The 22,127-nt window shown below is 45.0% G+C and overlaps 1 protein-coding gene across 7 annotated transcripts in view; it reads left to right on the forward strand.

Annotated features, from left to right (window-relative positions):
* Nucleotides 1–22,127, forward strand: part of CAMKK1 (calcium/calmodulin dependent protein kinase kinase 1) — a 62,178-nt gene that overhangs the window by 37,234 nt on the left and 2,817 nt on the right. For 6 of the 7 annotated variants that reach the window (XM_015880717.2, XM_015880716.2, XM_015880715.2 and 3 more), the window contains 12 exons: nucleotides 3,071–3,122; nucleotides 3,684–3,817; nucleotides 4,392–4,428; nucleotides 5,428–5,449; nucleotides 6,489–6,577; nucleotides 14,668–14,867; nucleotides 15,312–15,365; nucleotides 15,926–15,999; nucleotides 18,633–18,720; nucleotides 19,495–19,623; nucleotides 20,034–20,137; nucleotides 21,539–21,586. In XM_015880717.2, coding sequence (XP_015736203.1) covers nucleotides 3,071–3,122; nucleotides 3,684–3,817; nucleotides 4,392–4,428; nucleotides 5,428–5,449; nucleotides 6,489–6,577; nucleotides 14,668–14,867; nucleotides 15,312–15,365; nucleotides 15,926–15,999; nucleotides 18,633–18,720; nucleotides 19,495–19,623; nucleotides 20,034–20,137; nucleotides 21,539–21,586 — 1,031 coding nt within the window. The remainder of the gene's footprint in view (nucleotides 1–3,070; nucleotides 3,123–3,683; nucleotides 3,818–4,391; nucleotides 4,429–5,427; nucleotides 5,450–6,488; nucleotides 6,578–14,667; nucleotides 14,868–15,311; nucleotides 15,366–15,925; nucleotides 16,000–18,632; nucleotides 18,721–19,494; nucleotides 19,624–20,033; nucleotides 20,138–21,538; nucleotides 21,587–22,127) is intronic. The other variant, XM_015880719.2, reaches the window with a different exon arrangement.

Below are 22,127 nucleotides of genomic sequence, written 5' to 3' on the forward strand. Positions count from 1 at the left end.
CCCCCCCCCCTTTTTTTTAATCTGGTTTCCTAAGAAACAAGATTTGCGTGATCAGGCTGTCTACCTGTATATACCTAACAATCTTTGTATCGAGGCTGATAGCTCTCAAGTTTCAGGGTGGGGAGAAGTCCCTTCTGAGTTTATGAACTCAGAGAGCTGTATGAAGCGTTACTGCTGATGAGAAGATGGTCACCAGCAAGTCTTGCTGTTGGGAATGCTGCGAGGATTTGGATCACCTTAGGTAAAAGTGGGAGCAGGATTTTGGGATGTGGCAGCTAAGCCTGTCTGGGTGAGGCTTTTCTTTCACCTCGCAGCATTCCTCTACCCTGGCAGAGCCGCTTAGCCACTTTCTCTTACTGGTGTCATTGTCAGAGAGGGCAGGTGGAGGAGGGCTGGGAATGTGCTCTGATCCTCTCAGCACTCCCACAGGGCGCTGGATCATTCTTTAGCAGGGGATTTAGGTGGCTAGTAGCCAGGCTTTGAGCTGTTTCCCTCTCCCCTGGGAGCTGTGGGTCTGGACTATATATGTTTTTCTGCTCTTGCGTGGATTTGGGTCCTTTTCCACGCAAGTCCTCCTGTTACCAAATGAAATTGTATCCCGAGTGTTTTGAAAATATCACAAGGCACAGGTGATAGGTTCCCTTGGCTCAGTCTGTTTTGTCACTATTCCGTCCCTCAAATAACAGACATTTTCCAGTTGTCATTAACACAAGCAGGATGTTGAGTTTGAGGCCTCACTGTTGTGAAGGCTGCTGTGTCCCTGGTCCCTCCTCCTGCATAAATCTGAGCTCTCCTCCCTTGATGTCCTTACAAAACCTCAGAAGACTTCAATAATAAATGGACATCAAAGTGAAGCACAGGGTTCCCTCTGCCTCTCAGGAAAATGTCATGGCTTGTGTCCTTGTACGAACAGTCGGAAGGAAGGTGGGTGCAAGGGCATGTGTAGGGGAAATCTTTGAGGGTCTCCTCTTTTCCTGAGGAAGCTGAAGCAATACTGAGCAGTGGGGAAAATTCCCTGGCTTGGCTCTGAGCTGATTCTTTATCAAAAAAAGCATTATCTGGGTAATTAGCTCTGCCTGCGAATAGAAATGCCTTTGGCACTTTCCTGCATGTGAGCCTGGAAGGAGCAATTTGCTGGAGCATCTCTGTGCTGCTCCCGTAATGCGTAGTTCCAATTCATTGAGGAAGCCTCGTTCTGTAATTACAGTGCTGCTTCACTGCCATGTATTCTCATCTCTGCTCTTGTAATAATTAAGCAGCTCTGACCTTCTGCAGGATAAAGTTTGTTTTTCATTCCACGTTTGTGTTTGGAGGTTCAGTGGAACAGGTCCTTTATTCTGATCCAGCCCTGCTTGTATAGTAGCAGAAACCGCAGCTCTGAAAGTGCTGTAGATGTATCCTGACAGCAGAGGTGGTTTGTAGTCAGCTCAGCCCCAGCCAGCACTGGGCTGATGCAGGCACAGCTGTAGCTATAGTTCAGTTTCTTGAGCTGTGATGCAACTGGGGAGTTTTATGCAGCAAATCATATCTTCTATTAATTCTTTCTCTAAAGCTTATTGCCAGAAGGCAGAGGTCTCAGGGTGTGACTGGGGCAACATGAGCTTTCTATTCCCAGGCTGGTGCTGTTGAAAGAAAAATAAGAATATAAAGCCCTTTGATATTTTTTTCCTACCTACCTAATGGAGAGATAAAAGTAAGGGATGCAAGAAGTCCTCTGGGCTTGGTCCTGGCCACCCTTAGATGTGGTTGTGCATGTCTTGGATCCCCTTTCAGCCGACTGTGAATCATTTGGCTGCCTGTATTGGATACAACATTGTGCTAAATGAAAGAGAAGTCCTTTTGAGCCTGTCTCTCAGTGCTGTCATTTCCAACAGTTGGCTCAGGAGCTGTCAGGCAGGATTGAGAGCCTCACTGAGCTGAGCCAGGTTCTCTTCTCAATTACACGGGTGCAAATCCAAAGGATTTCACTGGGTCAGTACCAAAAATAACAATCCTTTCAGTGAGCTGTGAACCTGGCTGCAGCGTGAGCGTGGGTGAGGACCTGGGACACACAGCAGCATTGCTGCCAGCAAGAACAGCTTGAGAAGGAGCTCTCCAGAATGGTGTTGGTGACCTGTTCATGGTGTATGTGTAAATAACAGGCAGTGTGTAGAGCCTGCCATCATGGAAAAGTAATACAGTATTCCTTGGCATTTGACTGTATCCTGCAGGAGTCTTTTGCTAATTGTATTTCAGAGGGGTCACTTTGGTGTGAATTGGAGATTTGTATGCTTAATTAATAGGAGTAGCTACCCATCCTAAGGGAAGGAGTGAGTAACTGTCCTGTCACCAGGGAGATTAGACTAGTACAAAGAGGTATTTTTGAATGGAATATTTATCTGCTGGGTCACTTGGGGATGTGGCCTTCGGAAAGGTTATTAACTCACAGATGAGATGGAGGCGTGGAGGCTGTTTATTAAATTCACATTGCCTTTTGTCATGGTGTTAATACCAATTGGATGGCGGAAAAAATTACACTGTCTCCATTCCATGCTTCCACTTCCTGGGTTAGTGCTGGTGCCAGTGCATGATCAGGTGGGAGTTGAGAGGGAAACTACTGAAAAGATGGACAGAACTGGCTGAGGCTGCAGGGATGGGTGCCTGTGAAGCACCTCATTAATGGCCTTGGGTATGGTGCTGGATCACACCAAAGTGCTGTGTCCTCACTGTACTCTGGGTGTATGATGGAGGTAGAAGGATGTTAGTGGTATGGCTTTGATGCTCCAGCTCTCGTGCTTTCTAGACCCTCTGGCAAGGCAAAAAGGAAGGTGGAGCAGCCTGGACACTTCTCTGACTTCCAACACAGCCATAGCATCCCGGAAACAAGTTACAGAAATGTTTGCTTGAGGAACCCACTTTTTCCCTTAAGTTCTTTCCCTGGCAGAAATTGGACTAATTTTCCTATATCCTATTTGAAATGAATTAAAACCAGTTATTTTTTTCTGTGGGATGACCAGCATGCTCCATCATTAGAGCAGTGAGCACTTGAGTTCTTATTTGGTTTTAACACTGTTTTTTCACTTTCCTTCAGGCCATGAAAGTCCTCTCCAAAAAGAAGCTTTTGAAGCAGTATGGATTTCCACGTGGGTATCTCACGTTCTGAGATCTGCTCGTTGTCCTCAGCCAGGCAAATCTCTCAATAGAAACATTGCCTGGAAGGAGTGCAGAACTTTACCTTGTTTGAAGGCTTCCCAAGTAGTTGGAGGGTTGGTTAAAATGCAGCGGGTAGTGAAAGACCAAGCACAGAGAAATTCAAAGCACTTGGTAATTGGGTTTCTGGCTTTGATTTTCTAGTCTTTGAAGTACTGGCTCTTCCCTTTCCATCATCTATGAAACCTAATTAAGTACTGGAATTTAGGTAGGGTTAGACCCCCTTCCTCCCAGGGGCTCTTCTGTCCCTTTAGATTAGCACCTTGTCCCAGAGGTGGGACCACAGGATCTGACAGGCAGACCAGGCCAGAAGTCAGCAGGAGCAAGCTTGAATGTGGTTTGGAAATCACTGCTCAGGGTGGAGCTTGTAATGCTTTGGGATCATAATACACCAATTCCAGAGTAGCTGAAGATACCCTGCAGAAGTCCCAGTTGCTGTTCATTTCTGCATGCTGAAAGCTGAGTTTTTCCTCACTGCATTATTGTGATTGTAGGTCGACCTCCTCCTAGAGGGTCGAAATCATCCTCAGGAGAGCAGTCTAAATCAATGGCACCACTGGACAGAGTCTACCAGGAAATAGCCATATTAAAGAAACTGGACCATGTCAACGTTGTTAAACTGATAGAGGTGAGCTACTTCTCCACCCTAAGCAAAACCCTGAAGCAAATCTGGTTTGTATTCTGACAAGAGGACATTCCTTTAGCTACTCCTACTTCAGCTGAAATTGTTTTAAAGCAATTGTTCCAAAGTATAGGCTGGTTATCTTAAATAAGATCACACCAGTTGTGTGTGACAAACTGACACACTTATCTTGGGCTTTGGCCTGGTGCCCAAGTGAGGGCAGCTGGATGTGCTGGTAGAAAAAGCAGCAAGCTTTGACCAGTGAAACTGGTGTATAGACAAGCATGGGAGCGTGGACAAATGGGAGACTTCATTGCCATTTTCAATGTTGGCTGATATCAGATCAGGATAAACAGTGCCTTTTTATTGGTAAGTGGTTTCTACAAATATGGGGAGGAGCTGGAAGGAGTGTCCTGTGTCCTTCACCACCTCCAAACCCCCCAAGAATCTCTAAATATCAGTGTAACTCTTTCTTAATGCTTTGAGGCTTAGCATGGTGTACAGGGAGCAGTGAAATGCTGTTTGATTAAAAATGACTTTTCTTGCTATTTTTCTTCCTCATTTCTGTTTTCAACTACAGGTCCTTGATGATCCTGCAGAAGACAACTTATACATGGGTATGTGAATCATTATATGCTAACAGAACTGTCTGGTCTTTAGGCTTAGCGATGTGAATAACTTGTATCAGGTCTTGGGAGGCAACTTGTACCAACTTAGCAGGGTTAGTTTTCCTGAGAAGGCAGTCCCCTTTGCAATTAGGGCATGGCAGCCATGTGTTCCAGCAGAGCTGCAGCCATCTCCTTAACCAGAAGGACACTAAAAAGTTGTGACAGCCGCTCTGCCCTCTTCTTTATGTATGCAGGTTCCAATTCCAGAGCCAGGAGAGAAGGGAAGGGTGCAGGAGGGTTTTTCGTACCCCCAGCACCTGGGCTCAAGCACCAGGCTGGAGCTAGGAGACCTCAAATGTCCCCTTGTTTTCCTGCAAGTTGCTTCATATCCTAGCATTGCTACCAAGACAGTATTTCATAGAACCTCAGTAATTGCTGCCAAAGGACCAGAAAACACCCATGGCTGGGACAAGCTGCCATTTAACCCCCTAATCAGACACACAAACTCTCATATTCTGCAAACCTCCGCTCATGCCAATAAATTCTCTACAATTCCACCCCCTGGGGAGCGTTTACCTCTCTGGTAGCATTATAGCTGTACTGCTGATTCTCACAGCAGAAATGGAGCGGTGTGTTCTTAGAGCACCTCATTCAGTATCAGCAATTTAGCAGAAATATCACCAAACACCTTCCCTGGCGGTACTGAATGAGGCAGGCCTCAAATCAGCAAGGACTAACACTGGGATCAGCAGAAGAATTGCTGGTAAATTACCCACTGTCTTCTTGCTTGAAACTGGCAGGAGATGGGGATATTTGTCTTTGCTGAAGAGATGAATATTTTCATTTAGCATCCCCTGATGTTCTTGTCATGTGGGAACTAAGAAAGGTGAAGGAGATAAATTGATTTTGCAGGTATAGGAATGAGTGTATTGTTACAGGTGCTAAAAAATGAATAAGCCTGGTTCTCTCTTCCCTGTTTCATTTGTGGCTTGATTTCCTTCCTTGCAGTGTTTGACCTCCTGAGGAAAGGGTAAGTAGCCCTCCTGGGATTCCTTGCTGAAATTTTTGGTGTTTATTGTTAGCTTCCTAGGTGAAACTGAACCTTTGATGTGCACAGTGGGACAAATCACCCTCTACAGGCAAGCACAGAGGAGACAAACCAGCTGTAGTTACCTTCATGCTGTCACAGGTTGGGACAGTGCAGTGGATCATAATGGACTCAGAGAAAATCTGTCCTGATGTCAGGCTTTGATCCTGATGCTAAATTTGGTGCCATTTCCCCAGTAGATGCCTGGAAGAGAAGCTCTTTGTAGGGAATATTATGATGGGGTAGCAGCCATATCATAGCTTTCTCTGATGCAAGAGTATAGAATAACGTCAGTCTTACTTTGCCCTCAGTATTAATATATTGTGGGTGGCTATTTAGTTGGCACATTTCCATGGCAGGTTTAGTGATGTTGTGGGTGTCTGCACTACTTTTTGCTACACCTGGGCTGGATCTGCAGCCCTACAGAGTTGCAGTGAGGTTGAGAGAGATGGGGGAGATTCCCAGAGGGCTTATTTCTCCCTTTGGCCCTTATACAAGCCTCTTGCAGACAGCCAGCACCAGCAGGCTACTGGTGAGAGGCTGCCAGTCTCCCTGGTGACCAGGCTGATGACTGTGTTGTAGGAAGCAGTGGTGGGAAGCTCCTCCAATCAGCTGAGGCCAGGGAATGTGCTGTTTGACCAAGCACAGGCTGTCTGCCTCTAGTGGAAGGCAATTAGACTCCATTAGTTGCTCTGCCAGTCCTGTTGCTTGTGTTGTTTCTGCCTGGTCTCAGCAGCAGAAAAATGCTTATATAGAGGGAGAAAAAGCAGTTTCAGAAAAATGCAGATGGGAAAAGAAGGTTATCTATCAATTGGCAGCAAGGAGGGAAGAGAGGTGGAGGCTTTGTCCTGGACCTTCTGGGATCCAGGCCCTCAGTGATAGGACCACAGTGATACAGAATAATTTCAGGGACGTAAAACCTCAGTAGTAAATGTTGCTGCCATTTTGCAAAGAACTCAGTTACTCTCCTTCTTCCTTCCAGGGCCGTCATGGAGGTACCAAGTGAGGAGCCATTCAGTGAGGATCAGGCCCGGCTCTACTTCCGAGACATTGTTCTGGGCATTGAGTATTGTGAGTACCACCAAAAGTGATGGCTGTTTGCAATGCGTGTCAGCTTCCTGTTTGGCTGGAGAGAAGCCTTTCAACATCAGTAGGCTGTATCAGCTTAGCCAGCAAGATCCTCTCTAATTGCATGTGACAGAGTTTGCAGTTGGTGGTTCTGCTCAACTCGGGTTTACCCAGGTTGCATAACAGATGCTGGAACCAGACATTCTGTGGAAGGGAAATTAGGAAAACAGTAGCTTGCTTTTTTCCTCTTTGTCTTTTCAGAGATAGTCTCTGAAAGCAGTGCTAGCAAAGAAGCATTTGTAGTGAAGTAGACTGAGTCAGTAGCTTCAGCTGGAACAAAGAGCTGCCTCCACCTTAGCAAGGCAAGCACTAACCATGGGGAGTGCAGCATAATGTGGCTTAGATTGCTCTATATATTCCTAAATGCCCAGAAATAGAATAGAATGCAACATGAGAGGCTGGTGATGACTAGTTGTTCAAGAGCAGTCATCATTAGAATTGACTGGAAGGGAGATGGCATGATAGTGAGTGATGGTATGATAAAAGGGCAGATAAAAATCCTTGTTGCCAAATACAGATAATGTATGAGGGGGAGAAACAGCACTAAAAATATGTACATCGTGACAGGCTCTAAATGAGCTGTTCTCACTCAGTTCTTGTTCTGGATATTTTTCTTGTAAATGCCATTGCCCAGAGATAGTCAACAAAGTTAACAGGATTTAGTGAATTACTGGGAATGGAATAAAGAATAAAGCAGAAAATATCATTATGCAATTGTTTGTAATGGCCAGTGAGCATTGTGCAAAGTAAGAAAGGTCAGATATTGGCAAGACAGAGAGCTGTGTCACATCCCTGTATCATTTGAGGTGACATTTTCCCAGCTGTTACAACATCAGGAAGAAAATAGGAAGGAAGGAATTGTTTCAAATGTACTTTCAAAGGTCCAGCACGTAGCTGTGTCAAGCATGAAAGGAGCATTTCACGCTGTTGTAGTGCCTTGAGCCACGTCTGCCTTCATTTCACTCAATCTCAAGTGGCCTCTGCAAGCTCAGCACTTCTGAGGGTCAGGATGAGCCCTTCGCTTTCCTAAGGCTTTCACTGAAGGTGTGTCACCAGGTTTCAAATGGCAAGCAGTTCTTGCAGAGAACAGGTTTCTGATGAGCATTGATGGCCCTTGCCAAGGCAGAGGAATGTGGTTTGCAGTGTCCTGGTCCATCTTCACTGAAATACAATGTCACCTCATTTTGTTTATCTAACATCAATGGGAAAAGTAGCAGTTAATGGAAATGAAATCACTGTTTACTCTTTTGTGACAGTCCAGAGAATTCTGTGCTGTAAGGTGTATATGAATGGGGATGGGAAGCTTAAGGCTGCTTTTCAGTAGAGTCTGAAGGGCAAAGACTGCAGCTTTTTATATTCTCATCAGTATTCACACTATTGCAGAACCTTTATGCCTCAGCTGGGAGATGCAGGCTCTGCTGTGCTGGATGATGCTGGCACTTGCAGTAGGTAACAGCTCTCACTCAGAAGAAAGTTTAGCTTAGAAGACAGTGGAAAAAAAAAAGAGTTCTTGTTGTCCTTGGCAAAGAGAATGAAATGGGGCAATAAATTATAGGATGCCCAAGCACACACAACAGTGGGAACAATAAGATGCTTTATTTTGGGCTATTGAGTAAGCACTTATTTTATTAGTAAATGAAAGTTAAAAATGGTGTTCTCTCAGAACTGCTGGGTAAATGCATGGCAATTATTATGTAATTACAGGGGGAAAGTGCACCGTTTATGCACACTGAAGGAAAAGTGTTGCCAGGCAATCTAGAGATTGCAAGGTAATTTTAATGGAAGCATACATAATTGTTATGTAATTTGGGAGACTCAATAACCATGCAGCTGCTTGAAGCTCACAGTCATCACAGCAGCAAATGCATCATTGCTGGTTGGGTTTTATTAAATTAGAAGTTGCAAAGTGGATTCCTGTCAGAGCCTGCAAGGTGTTAATCCAGGTCCACGTGCTGCACTCTGCAAACAGGGGGACGCAGTGGAGGGAAGTGGTTGCAGTAGCCAAACAGATGGGAAATGTGGGTGTGAGCTTCAGCTGACAGAAGAGGTGACCAGACACAGGCATGCTCTGTGCTGCCCCTGCTTTTAAAGATGTCTATTGCATTGTGCTTTAGGGCTGTCTTTTGGAGGCCACAGAGTCCTTTTCTGTGTCATTGTTACAAAGTCAAGTGTCCTTCCATCCCTTTGAGCATCTGTTAGAAAAAGCTAGGAATTGTGGAGTCCTCCAGACCTAATTAATGACAGCACAACTGTATTTTGGGGTTAGAAATATGGCTGAAAATACTTACTATGCACTTTAACGTTTCCTTCCCCCCAGGAAAGCATTGAGATTTTCTGGACAAAGACAGGTATTCTCCTGTGCTTTACTTACTGTTTTCCTTCTGATACCTTGGATGTGGCCATAATACAGGCTCAGTTTCATGCCACTATTTGAGTTTCCTAATGCACTGACTGGGAGGTGACTGATAGTTTAGAATTGCACAGTAAATGGGTTTGCTGAGGGATGGTGAGTTTGGCATGATGCTGTTTCACTTTGGCAGAGGAACAGTGGAAATCAGTATCGGGTGAAGGGAGGGTTTTCTTCCATTGTTGGCAAGGAATGTTTTTCTTGTGACCTGACAATTGTTTCAATACAATGAACAGGTACCTGAAACTATCCCCAGTGGTGGGAGCTTCGAGAGAGGTATGAGGAAGTCTAACACATATAAAAGCAGGAGGGATGTGCCAGGCAGGTATCCAGTTAGGATTGGAACACAAGTGTCTTTGTTTAGTAAGAGCTTAAGTGGCTTTGTTTAGTAAGAGCTTAAATAAGGCGTCAGAGTAAGCAAGTGAAAGGCCTGTCTGAGCAGGTAGCTTAGCTCTGACAGTAGCCAGGGGCAGACACTTAACACAGAGCAAGCACACAGCTTGACCCAAGAGAAAACCCTGCTGACTTGTACAGTGTAGATGAAACACAGGGGCCATCCCTTCTGCTGTGTACCTGCAAACTTGGTATCTCTTTGGGTTCATGAGAAGCTGAAAGAATTGTTGTGTGACTAAAAGGAGAAAAAAATATACTTTTTTTTCCGGCGTTCTCTGTAGAAAACGCATGATTTCTCTACTGCAATTGCTAAGGGTAGCAATTCTGGTTCCCTGTGCTGAGGAATGCTTTTCTCATCTGTGTGAACTATTGAGCTCAAAGGAGAGTTGTGATACACTGCTAAAGACATTGGGAAGTCACCTTTATGGAATCAGTTCTCTACCTGTACAAGTGCCTGTGAAGCTGGGAGTCCCAGTGCACTAAGCCTGGAGCAGTAATGAAGTACCTGATATGCTGATCAAAGCATGGCTTTCCTGAGATAAGACTTAATCTACTTAATCATCAATATGTGAGTATAGTCTCCATTATCTTGAAAGTCAAGCGAATAAATCAACAGCGTAGTCAACACAGGCTTGTCCCTTCTGAAGATTATTGACTGCCACGTAAGCCAGGGGTAGAGTCTGTCAAGTCTCAGTGACGTGGATGGGTTTGGGCTCTTCTGTTTCATGACAGGTGTGGGTTCCTCAGGTCTTGTGTTGACATGATGCAGCAGAACTTGAACACAAGTCCATGGTGGAGCTTAAATGAACTCCCAGCCTGTTTGCTCTCTTGTGGATTCCTTTAATGCAGTTGTGTGTGTTGCTGATAAATGAGCAGCGAGTACTGAATGTAACAGTAATTAGCTGATGGAGTAGATCAGAGAGATGCATAAGAATCGTTTATGAAAGATCAAGCAGTTTGATTTTTTTTGTTTCATTTGAGGTGTTATGTAAGCAGTTATTCTTGGGGCAATGAGCAGCCCTAAGTGCAGGCTCTGCAGCTCCCTTTGGCAGTACCTGCTGTATGTAGCCCATCCTCAGCATTGCCAGTGGTCCCTTGAACGTTGCCACATATGTAGCTGCAGCAGGAAGCCGTTCTGTGTGTGTCCTCTGTGACTTGCTGTGCTCGTGTGGTTTGGATGGCAGGTGTAGATGGCAGCCTTGGGCCTGAGTAACACTATTGAACAGTGCGCTACATCCATTTCCTCTGGCTCATTCTAAGTGTGCTGCAGACTAGTGGGGAGGCTTGCTTCAAAGAGCAGCCTTTCTTTTAAGCTCTGGATGGTGGTGCAGCAGCTTCCTTGGGAGTGTTAAATCATTTCTTTGCTACAGGGGTAATGTGAAAGTAATACTAAACAGACTGCGCAGTAGCACCATATGGATTGCTTTTGCCCTTGAATGGGACTCTGGTTTTAATCAAGTATAATTCAACATCAGCCTCGGTAAATAGCAGGATGTGTCAGTGCATTGCAAAAATTTTATATGTGCAGTTTTTAAATGGGCTTTTAGCAAGTTGGTATTAATCTGCTGGAGCTCTGAGGTTTCCAGAAGGAAATGCAGTAAAAGGCACCTTTTTAAAAAGGGGTAGGGAACAATCTCTCATTTCTCATTTCCCAGCACTGCTCTCTGTTCCCTACTGGCCTTCACTGACTGTTAACATAGACAGACAGTTCCCAGGTGCTTGCTTCTGAATGAAAAGGAAAGCCTCCTTAGACCTTGAATAACCCACGGTATCTGAATTGAGGAGCATTTGTGAAATGGCAGCATAGTTGCATGCTGCAAAAACAGCTGGTTTGTCCCATTGAAGACAGCAAAGGGACTGAAGAGAAATAAGTGATTTGCTCAGCAGGGCTCTGCTGACAAGTGATGATGGAGCAGGGTGGCAGAGCTGCAGGAGACCCATGGAGGGCCCAGGCAGGGCCACGTGCTGCTCACACAGGGAAGAGCCAGCTGGCCTAGCAGCAGAGATCCTCACCTAAATCTGCCCCTTTCTCCAGCCCCATCTACTTCATTACCCTGTCTTATCATTACTTTATGTTTCACGGCAATACTAACCCACACAGTGCAGGTTGCAGTTGCAGTGCTCCCAGACCCACACCTTCCTGAGAGAGCTGAGTGGTGAGAGCCTCCTGGGGACAATGTGCTTATTATTGCAGCAATGACACTTGTAGGAATGGCTTTCTGCAATACTTTGTAGTTACTAAAGTCATTTGGCTCCGATGTTCAGAGGCAGAGTAAGCCTGTGCTTTCCTTTAATACCCTTTCCACAACACCCTCTGGCTTTTCTAGGAGATGATGTTCAATGTGTACCAAAACATTGTCCTAAGTGGGCATGTTTTGTAAGCTGGATGTACAAACTCACCCCCTGCAGAGTTGGCACCTGGACTGTTTTGAAGGCTTGGAATGATTGGGATGGCAGAATACAACCAGGATTTCACTGAGTCCAGTTCTGGATGCGCCTGGCCAGGCTTTCAAACACAAGTTAAGATGGCAATGCAGTGTGTGCACCCTTATTTTTCATGCCTGCTCTATTCATGGGGCAGCGGTGAAGTTTAGCAAACAGGTATTTCTAAAGCATTTTGGGAACTGTGCCTCAGAAATGTTATACCAATTCATGGCATTGTTATTCAGATGCAAATTGGCCTGAAATACCGTTACCTTTCCACGGAAGTGAAGAATGTCTCTAATAAAACCAAATTTAATGGAGCTCTCCGGAATCAGACTTTCTCCTAAGGGCTCTGTGATATCTTACATGGTTTCATTTTCATTATGAAGTGGTATCGATTTATTTTTTTGAATTAGGTCTGTCAACACAGAAAGTGCAGAGCATCTTGGAGCACAGAGGAGCTGTTACAGCGAGCTGCTGACCTCTACTCTTAAGAGCAAAATCATTTCCAGATAACAGCAATGAGGGGAACCATTTCATCAGTTTGTTGAAGCAGCTTCAGTAAAGTGATCTGCTTTGGCCGGCTGTAAAGCACCAAGGACTTTAAGAACTGCATTTCTTCAGAACAGAAAAGTGATTTCAGGTTGCCTTCATCACGTTAGTAGCTCTACACCAAATCATTTCTTGGCAGGCATGAACTAAAGCTCTTCGTCTTTGTAGCTGTGATGGAGCCTCAGTCATTTGCACCAGCTGGTGCTTGGTGCATGATTTCTGTCCCCTGTCCTCCTTTCTTTATGGCTATTGCCTCTCCACAAGGCAGCTAGGCAGAAGACATGCTGTAAGGACAGCATAAGTTTTTCAAGCCAGCTGGCACAGAACTTTAATTGCTGTCACCCAGACTGCATTGCAAAGCAGCACGGTGTGTGGGTTGGACACTGCTCCCAGCGCCACCATTCCTGACCTGGCCGTCCACATCCTCTCTGTGCTTATCCCCTTCTCATCTCAGTTTACTGCTATTTAAACTGTGTGCCAGTTTTGCCCCTGGCTGACATTACATTGCAATACCCTGGGACATGTCAGTCTCACTTTTGAAAGCACAGCCCGTGCTTTGCTTCCCTAGAGGCACTTGTGCTGATTTTCTCCTCTAAGCGGTCTAGGTCATAGATTGTCCCTAATGCTCATGTCAAGAGTGGATGTTCTGGTCTGTGAGGCAGAGATGTTCATTGACTCTAGAGTTGGACTACCTTTTGTTTTCTACTCCTTTGTTCAACAGTCATATTGCTGCAGAGCTCAGACACGCTGAGCACCAGGCTGATGTGAGCACTGAACAAACAGAGCAACTGGTAAACAGACCATGTTTTCCTTCTACTTTCACTCAATTGCTTTAAGGCAGGGAATATGTTTTATGAGATAAATAGTGTGGGATAAAATAATAAAGAGCAGAGAGTACCTGCTTCCCTAGTGCAGATCTCTCTGTTTTCAGGCTTAGCTCTGGGGATGGTCGATGCATTTTTGTAGGCTGTATTTTTGTAGGGGTTTTGGGAATCTCAGCTCTGTAGGATCAGACATACGGTTCAGCAGCCTTCACCCAGGCATGTGTGAAGGGCATCTAATCATTTCCTGAAGGGAAACATCATTTCCACCCTTCCCCATTTTCTTTTTTTTGCTCTACCTCTATTACCATAATGAAATGTCAGCTTGCCACCAGCTTTGCTGCATAGCAGATGTCTCCTCATAATTGCTGTTGTCGCAGAGCTTTCAGTGTTAATCTGACTGTCTAGCCAGGCTGTTACAGCGTTAACTGGCTCACATCACAGCATGGCCACACAGTTGCTGCATATCTTGAAGAGGATGTAACCACCAGTGTTTCTAACTCATGCTCACCACCAAGCTTTTGTCTACTATGTCTCTAGATCAGCTCTTAGGGGAATGGAGCATCTCAGGGTGTGTGTGCTGCTAATGAGTCAGCTGCCCACAGCACGCTGCTTAACATATAGCGCCTTTGAAATCTCTCCCAGGCAGCCTCAGTGTGCTGCCCAGATGAGTTATATGGAAGTGCTCCTAGATCTCTGCATGTGTTTGAGGCTCTCTTTCATGTGCCAAGGACAACATCAATCAGCAGTGCTTTAACCCAAGGAGAGGACCTTGCAGAAAAAATATCTGCAAGCGTGATTTCCCTTCCTCAGACAAGGCCTGCTGGAAAGCTTTCTTGGGAAGAGCAGGATGGTTACATGGAGGTTGTTTGTTCTTGCTCCTAAACACAAGCTGATTTGCTCTGTGGGACAGGCTGCTTCTGCAGCAATGTGCTAAACACGTTTGTAAACCAGGAAAGGATGAGATCAGTATTTTCCCCTCCCAATTGCATGTTTCCTGTGAGATGCCAAAAGCAAATGTGAAAATGGTAATTGAGGCTGGGGGAGCAGTGGGGTGTGGGGGTCCTGTTCTCCTAGGGAAGGCAGTAAGAACTAAAGCATTTCCACTTCTGTTCAGTGAAGTCTGTTGGATTTTCTACAGTTCTCCATTTGGGGCCCATTTCATGTTCTGAAAGCTGTTCTTTGATTTACATTTTTTTTTCTCTACGTTCCTAAGAGTCATTTTTTTTTTTCTACAGCTCCCTGCTGCTTCTTTCCTCAGCAGAAATTGCTTTATTGCAGCTGCAGTGTTACTTCATAGATAGCTTGTAATGAAAGATTCCTGCTTTCAGAGCAGGATCTGTGAGTCTGCACCTTTATTTGCATCTTTGCATAAAGATTTTTGTTTGGGTGGATCAACTACCATTGCAAACCATATTCTTGTCTTTTTTTATTAGTGCACTACCAGAAGATCATTCATCGGGACATCAAGCCTTCCAATTTGCTCTTAGGCGATGATGGGCATGTCAAAATTGCTGATTTTGGAGTCAGTAATCAGTTTGAAGGGAACGATGCACAGCTTTCCAGCACGGCAGGAACACCAGCCTTCATGGCACCAGAGGCCATATCAAACACAGGCAAAAGCTTCAGTGGAAAGGTAGGTTGTGGTTCACAGCCAGTGTCTCCTGGCATCTCACAGGCACTGCGCAAAGGGTGGTGCCACACCTACATCCTTTGCATTTTGCCCTCGCTGGCATTATGGTGTAGGTTGGTATTGTTTTCAAGTAAAATCAAAGCTCTGATTTTGTGTTCAGTTCAGGCAAAACTCACATTGGTTGTTCTATGTTCTATACAGCAGGTAGATGGACTTTTTGTCAAACCCCTGCCATGACAAGGAGGCAGGTTAGAGTCCAATAGGACCCTTTCCCTATGAACTCCATAAATGCCTTTAGGAGCCCAACTTCAGAGAGAGACTGCAATAAAATTAAACCTAAAATGTTCAATGTGTGCAAGTAGTTCTGTGAGTCAGTGGGAAAATCCAGCTCATTTCTATCATCTCTGTGTTGTATCTAATTTACTGCTTGCACTTGCTTTCTTTCAGGCACTTGATGTATGGGCCATGGGAATTACCCTGTACTGCTTTGTTTACGGGAAGGTAAGCTGGCTTTCAGATGCTGGAGCCCTGTATGAGAGTGTCTGCCTGCCTGTCTTTTGGCTCATTCCTTTCCAAATAAAGGCAAATGTTAGGAGCAGAGGTCTACTTTCTACACACTTCTGTTTTCCCAAATCACATTGCAGATGAGAAGGGACTTCAAGAGCCAACTCCTTTACTCAGAGTGGAAAAACAGGTGTTTAAATAATAGTACCTAACTCTAAATTACAGCTGTCACACAGGTCTTCAAGCAGTGAAACAGGGCAGTCAGTATCAGTATCTCTGTGATACAGATAGAAAAATGTAGCAGAGAAAAGGAAAACGATCACATGGTAGGCTGGATAGAGAGGGGTGTCCCAGTTGTGTTCTGTATTTGCTTGGTCCCTCCACCTTTCTTTACTTACTTTAAAGAAATGGAATTATTTTGTGGAGGAGATTTGACTTCCATCTCCACATCAAATCCAGACAATGCACACAGGAAGTTCACTTCTGTTGAATGAATGGCAAACTCCAAAGCAGTGCCAGGATCTTTGACAACTGGGAAATCTTTGTTTGTTTTACAGTGTCCTTTTATAGATGAATATATTCTGGGTCTTCATAACAAGATCAAGAGCAAGCCTGTGGAGTTCCCAGAAGAGTAAGTAAACTTTACTCAGCTACTGTCAAGTAAAGTTCAGTCTTTGGCATTGCTCACTGTGCAGTATAAATGCTGGTGGATCACCATGGAGGGATGGACAGAAGCAGGTGAGGTTCTTTGCATTCTCCTGGGTTCTTCATATGAGTGTTGTGCCAGCATTACTGTAAAAGCATTGCAGCTGCCTTTGCTGCTTCTGTTTGTACATTGTGCAGATGGAGACTAAAGACAATTGCTCTGGAGACTTGGATGTAAAGTACGTCTGATATTAGAGAGGAAGGGAGAGATATTGCCAGACAACACCAGATAATGTACAAATATCCACTGTTACATTGTTTGTGATATATTCACTGAGTTTTTAGGCACTCCCAGTGAGGGGTTGGACCTCTGCCTCAGCAATCCCAGGCTTCCTTCTGAGTCTGCAAAGAGAAATGGGTACTTAGAATGTCCTATTTTAGACATCTGCTTTAGATAGGATGACTCATAACCCAGGCTCCACTGGCTGTATTAATTACCTCTCCACTGACTGAAGCGCAGCCGCTGCTGTAGGAATCAATCTCTACTTGGGCTGATGGAGCCACACTGAGGACTGTGTTGATCACACCTCTGCTCCTACAGACCTAAGCGCTGGTTTGGTGTCAAACACAGACCCCAGTTGCTGGTATGGGACTGTTCTGGTGATAGCTGAGATTTGGCACATAGCAGGGCTGCCGGCACTGAGAGCACAAAGGCAGACCACATTCTACATTGCTGTGTTTCCACCTATTGTTCTATAGTTGGTGCAGGACTTGGTCTGCAACAGCACTGCAGCAAAAAATAAATATAAACTGTTTGTTTTTCTCTAGTCTCTCTGCTTGCTTAGGTTCTGGCAGAATGCCTGTCCTCTCAGCCATCATATATTTGGGTTAGCAGTCAGCTTACAAGTGACTGTTCCCATCTGTCTCTGCAGTAAGATATTAACATTTAACGGGCTAACTGGGTTGTGCTAAGAACATTTTCTTCATTCAGACATTTCCTTCAGCAGTAATGCGGCTCTGCAGTTTATTTGGACTTCTCAGTCACCTGGTCTCTTGATCTAACAAAAAGCTGTACCCCTCATTAGGCTGCTGGATAAGTAGAGCTGCTGGGTGTTGACACCTGTCTAAACTGCGTCTATCTGTTAGATGAAATCATAACAAAGACACACATAAGGCTGGAATTCACTGGGCTGAGTCCACACTGACCTCCCATGGAATTAGCACCTCGTTACAGATAGGAATATTTTGGTTTCAATTTATTTCACCATGGCTACAACAGACGCATTCCTTTGTGCAGACAGTCCGTGGAAATTCATTGCCTGTTTCCTGACAACCTTTGAGACAGAGATGAAGCTGACTGTACCCATGACATCCTTTCCCTTCCCTTAGAGATGCTAGGATAAATATTTATCACTCCAGCATTCTTGTTCGTGTCGTTCAGTCCATGGCGTGGCATGAGGTGAATGAGGTTAGCTACAGTTTGTACCCTGATGATCCTGGCATGGCTAAAAAGCACACTGGATGGAGGAGTTTCTGACCAGGGACGTGCTCCTCTACATCAGGATCTCAGGAGCAGCACAGTTCTTCCCATTCTCACCTAAATCATTACCTGGAGTTCAGCCTTGGATGTAGGAAATCTCTGAGAGCTCCTCCTGCCATTCCCCTTGTCTGGGCTGTATTGCCTGTTCCCTGTAGACACTCGGTGCCATTCTGACAGTGTTCACTTTAAATTGCATTTATCTTCTGCCCCTTCCCACTGTGCTTTTTTGTGGTTGGCGAAAGATGCCATAACCCAAATGCACGTAAAGGACTCATAAATTATTGAACAGCAGCTATGATTTCATCAGACTAAAATATCCCTTATTATGCTTTGGTCTTCGTGTAGTTTTATGACAGTTTATTCCTTCTTTTTGGGGAGGGTGCAGAGGAGGTGGGCACAGTACCTGGTTCTCATCAGTGTTTTGAGTGTGATGTTGGCACTGAAATCCAGCCCTGCTGGCAAATGACATTTAATGCTGCCAAATCCATCTCCGTGCAGATATGCGCTTCATTGAAAGGCATTTCTGATACGGATTTTCAAGAACCTAGTGCAGTTGTGTCATATGCAGGCATTGTATTTCAGTAGCGCTTTTTGATCATACGGATCAAGTGTGTTTTTAAAGATGTGGCTTACATCATTAGCAACAGAAGTCATTGAAGTCTTCGGAGTAGAGCTGGGAGGGCCAGCAGGACCAAGGGCTTAATGAGAATAGAGTGGCTTCTGGGTTCAGGCAGGTCTAGCATTTGGCCTTAGAAACAGTGCTAAAAAGTCAGGTATATTTTCATCTCTTAGTCACATCTGTTCCTTCCCTCCTCTCATTATCCTGAGACTGAGCTATACAGGTAAGGAGTGCGTAGCTGTGTTAGTTGGCAGAAGAGTAAAACTGAATATCTTGGCAGTGACCACGATGCCTGAGAAGGAGCCAAGAAAACTAAACCTTCCTTTTTCTAGCTGGTTTGAAGAGAAAATGTCTTTCAAGCAGAGCAGGTTTTCTAACAAGTAACTGCAGGAGGGACTGTGTGTGCCTTGAGCACTGACAGTTCTCTTGTTAACTGTATACTGCTGTTTTCTTTACTCAGATCACAGATAAGTGATGAGCTCAAGGAGCTGATCTTACGCATGCTCGATAAAAATCCAGAAACAAGGATAACAGTCCCTGAAATTAAGGTAAACCGAACATTGATCTTACAGTCTTTTTGTCTCAGCTGAATTTTGTGTTCCTCTGGTACCTCCTAATGGGGCAGAGCTGTTCCCAATATTTGTTTTGTGAGCTTTTCCTGGCAAACTGCCGCAGAAAGGGAGAGTGCTCATTTTGCAGCGTGCTGCTGCTGCTTGCTTGGGGAATATTGACAAAAGCTCTCTTGTTTACTTATTTAAATGAAAATTACTCAAAAGCTGGCAGATCTGCAGTGAATCCCCAGTAGAATCAACATTGTCATGGGAACTGTGAGCTGCAGAGGCCATACTGTGAATGCCAGGCCTGTGTTACAGGGGCTAGCAGTGCCTTCCTTGTCTAGTACTTGTGGTCTCAAGGCATCACATTTGCTTCTATCAGTATTACTTGGGGGATGTTTATTAACACAGAGAACAAATGGTCCTGACAGGGCACAGTGCTTTGCAGAGTTTGCTTTCATTTTGTTTTATCACCTGTTTTCTGTCCTCTTTTCACCTCCCATTGAAGCCTTGAATCTGCAGGATTTCTCAGGGAGCCATTAGCATCCCTTAGAGGGCACACACTACTATTCCCTGCTTTGTCTCAGGCCAACACCAGCTCATTTACTGCTACAGATGATGGTAGGAAGGTTGAACTTTGAGAAGAAAAGTGACATCCCTTCCCTCCAAGCCCAGGAAGCCGCAGGCAATGATAGTGGGAAGTGTTTGAATTGCATTCAGTGATTTGGTGTGGCAGACTTTGAGCAGTCTGTGTTCCTCCCCACACAGGTACATCCATGGTTAACCAAGGGTGGCCAGGAGCCTCTGCCACTGGAAGAAGAGCACTGTACTGTGGTGGAGGTTACAGAGGAGGAAGTGAAGAACTCAGTGAAGACAATCCCAAGTTTGCCTGCTGTGGTATGTATAAACCACAACAGTTTATTTGAATGAGCCAAGATCAGGATACTTTGAAGCTCTCAATTGGTAAAGAAGGTTTGGAGGGTACATGTGTGCTGCTGGCCCAGGAGTGCTCTGAGTCTGCCTTCTTACAAACTTATGAGCAACAGGCAGCAGTCAGCAATATGTGCTTTGACTCCTGCCAGCAATGATCTGTGTCCAGGAATCTGAGCTCACTGCCTAAGGAAATGATGCTGAAACTGCTTGAAAGTGGCTGTTTTGTGGGTTTCTCTGGTACATGCTCTAGATGTAATGCTATTAAATGTCTGCTGAATTATTAAAGAGGCTGTTGTTAGACTCCTTTCAACTAACTTCAGTGGGATGATATGTCAGTCCTGCTGTTCTCACTGGTCTGTTTTTCTTCCTCAAAGATCCTAGTGAAGGCCATGCTAAGAAAACGCTCCTTTGGGAATCCATTTGAAGTTCTGACCAGACGGGAGGAGAGGTCCATGTCTGCTCCAGGGAACCTGCTAATGTATGTATATACAGCCTTACCTGCCTCTGCTGCGAGCGCAATGTAGGACCCCCCAGAAGTTGCAGTGATTCATCAAGCCTTGCAGATCCTGCAGACCATGGCCAGGTTCAGCCTTGTTGTTAATGGCATCTGCAGAAGACACACCAATCATTCCTTAATTTCTCCAGTTGCAGCATACAGAGGATTTATTTTTTAAGCCAGCTGTTCATTGTTCAAAGCTTAGTTCTGGGTTTCTGTCAGTATTTGCCATATTTCTTCTGTTTGCTCTAGGTTTCTCCTAATTGAGTCAGCACTGGCTTCACCACATTTTATTATGCTCATTTATTGCAACTACTACCTATCAAATTAATTGCTGTGTTTTGACAGACCCAATTTACTTTCCCATTATGGCTGCTACTGCTATTGATGACACGTGGCTGTATGGGGAATCAGTCTATTTAAGCAGCCTGCCCTGCTCTGAGAGAGCTGTCACTGTCCTTAGGGCCTTTCTGTGCACGTAGGGTGGGACTGAGCAAACCAGGAGGGACATGTGGCTGGCAGCTGACCTGAGTCTCACACCAGGAATAGCTTCTCCCAGAGCAGCACAGAGGGAGCTGCTCTGTGAGGGCTTTGTGCTGAGAAAGTCCTGGGGTCTTGCAGCTATGGGGCTGCTCAGGAATACACTGCAAAGATTACTTAGGCCAGGTATGTTTGCAGCATCATCTTTAACAAGGGAACAGCTACAGGCTGGGTTTATGTTTGCCTGGCATTTCTACTTAAAATACTGCCTTGGTTTCTGCTGGTGTTCAGCTTCAGTTTCTTCAGTTGGGAAGATTTCAGATAGATAACATGTAGATTCTGTTAGAACAGCAACAAACACAACCAAAAGCCATATCAGTTCTCATTGTAAAGGGAGTTGTCTCTTGGAAGAGCTGTGCCCCACAGTGCAGGTGGGTATTCTCACAGTTTAAGGATAGAATCACTAAATGTGGCATGGGCTTTTCTTCTGACGAGGACTCACCATCAGGAGGATTCTGTAGTGACAGACCCCATGCTCACATGGCTCTGCCTGCACTGCGCTATCAGTGCACAACCCATGGTACATGCTGCTCACACCGTGACCATGGCAGGACATTAACCCTCCCTGAAATAGCCAAATAGGGAGGCCCAGGTAAGTGTTTATGGCTGTCAGCAGCGTGCTGGTAGCAATCAGAAGCTTTTGGCAGTGGTAGGAGCTGGAGTGGGTTTGTATTAGTGCTTGCAGTGCTCATCCCCATCTCTCCTTTGGGCTGCAAGTAGACTTGACTGATGCTCTGTTGGCCATTTCATTCTGCTTGTTAGGTACAGAAATACAAGCTTGTTTGCCTGCTGTCACTGTCTTCATGATCACTTTCTTCCTTTGTCTCATTGTTTTGCTCTCAGGGACAGATTCCTCTTAAACACATCTATATATTTGCATCCATCTTTAAGGTAATTTGGTGTTTATATTTCCCCCAGGTGCTGTAGAAATGTCTTCCCCCTCAGCCTCTGTGACTTGTGCAGTAGTGACAGCATTCTGCTCCATCCTCCCTTCCTATAGGAGCAATTTTACTGCAGTAATTCTCTCTGTGTGTGTGGCACTAATGTTTATATATGCTTTTTCATTGTTACTATTCATCATTCTTTTGTGCTTCCTTCCTCTGGGAGGAAGGGGTGAAAGAAGTCTTGCTTGTGAGGAATGGTCTTTTTTCATTCAAGATGTATTTCAGAAATGAAGGCACAGCACAGCTGTGATCCTTTGTATCTGACATGGCTTGAAGCAGCAGCTCCAGTTAGAGGAACCTAAGATGTCCTGATGAGCTGGTCAGGCCCAGAAGGAAACCCACAGCTGCCCCATGGCAATTAACCTAAGGTTCACACACAGCCTCCCTCAGGACAGCAGTGGTGCTTAGGGTTCATAGAAAACCACTTCCAGGTGATGGAAGGGGCACTCTTTTGCTTATGGTTTTCTGTAAACAAGAAGAAAAACAAA

This window comes from Coturnix japonica, chromosome 19 (genome assembly GCF_001577835.2).
Source record: "Coturnix japonica isolate 7356 chromosome 19, Coturnix japonica 2.1, whole genome shotgun sequence".
NCBI lineage: Eukaryota > Metazoa > Chordata > Aves > Galliformes > Phasianidae > Coturnix > Coturnix japonica.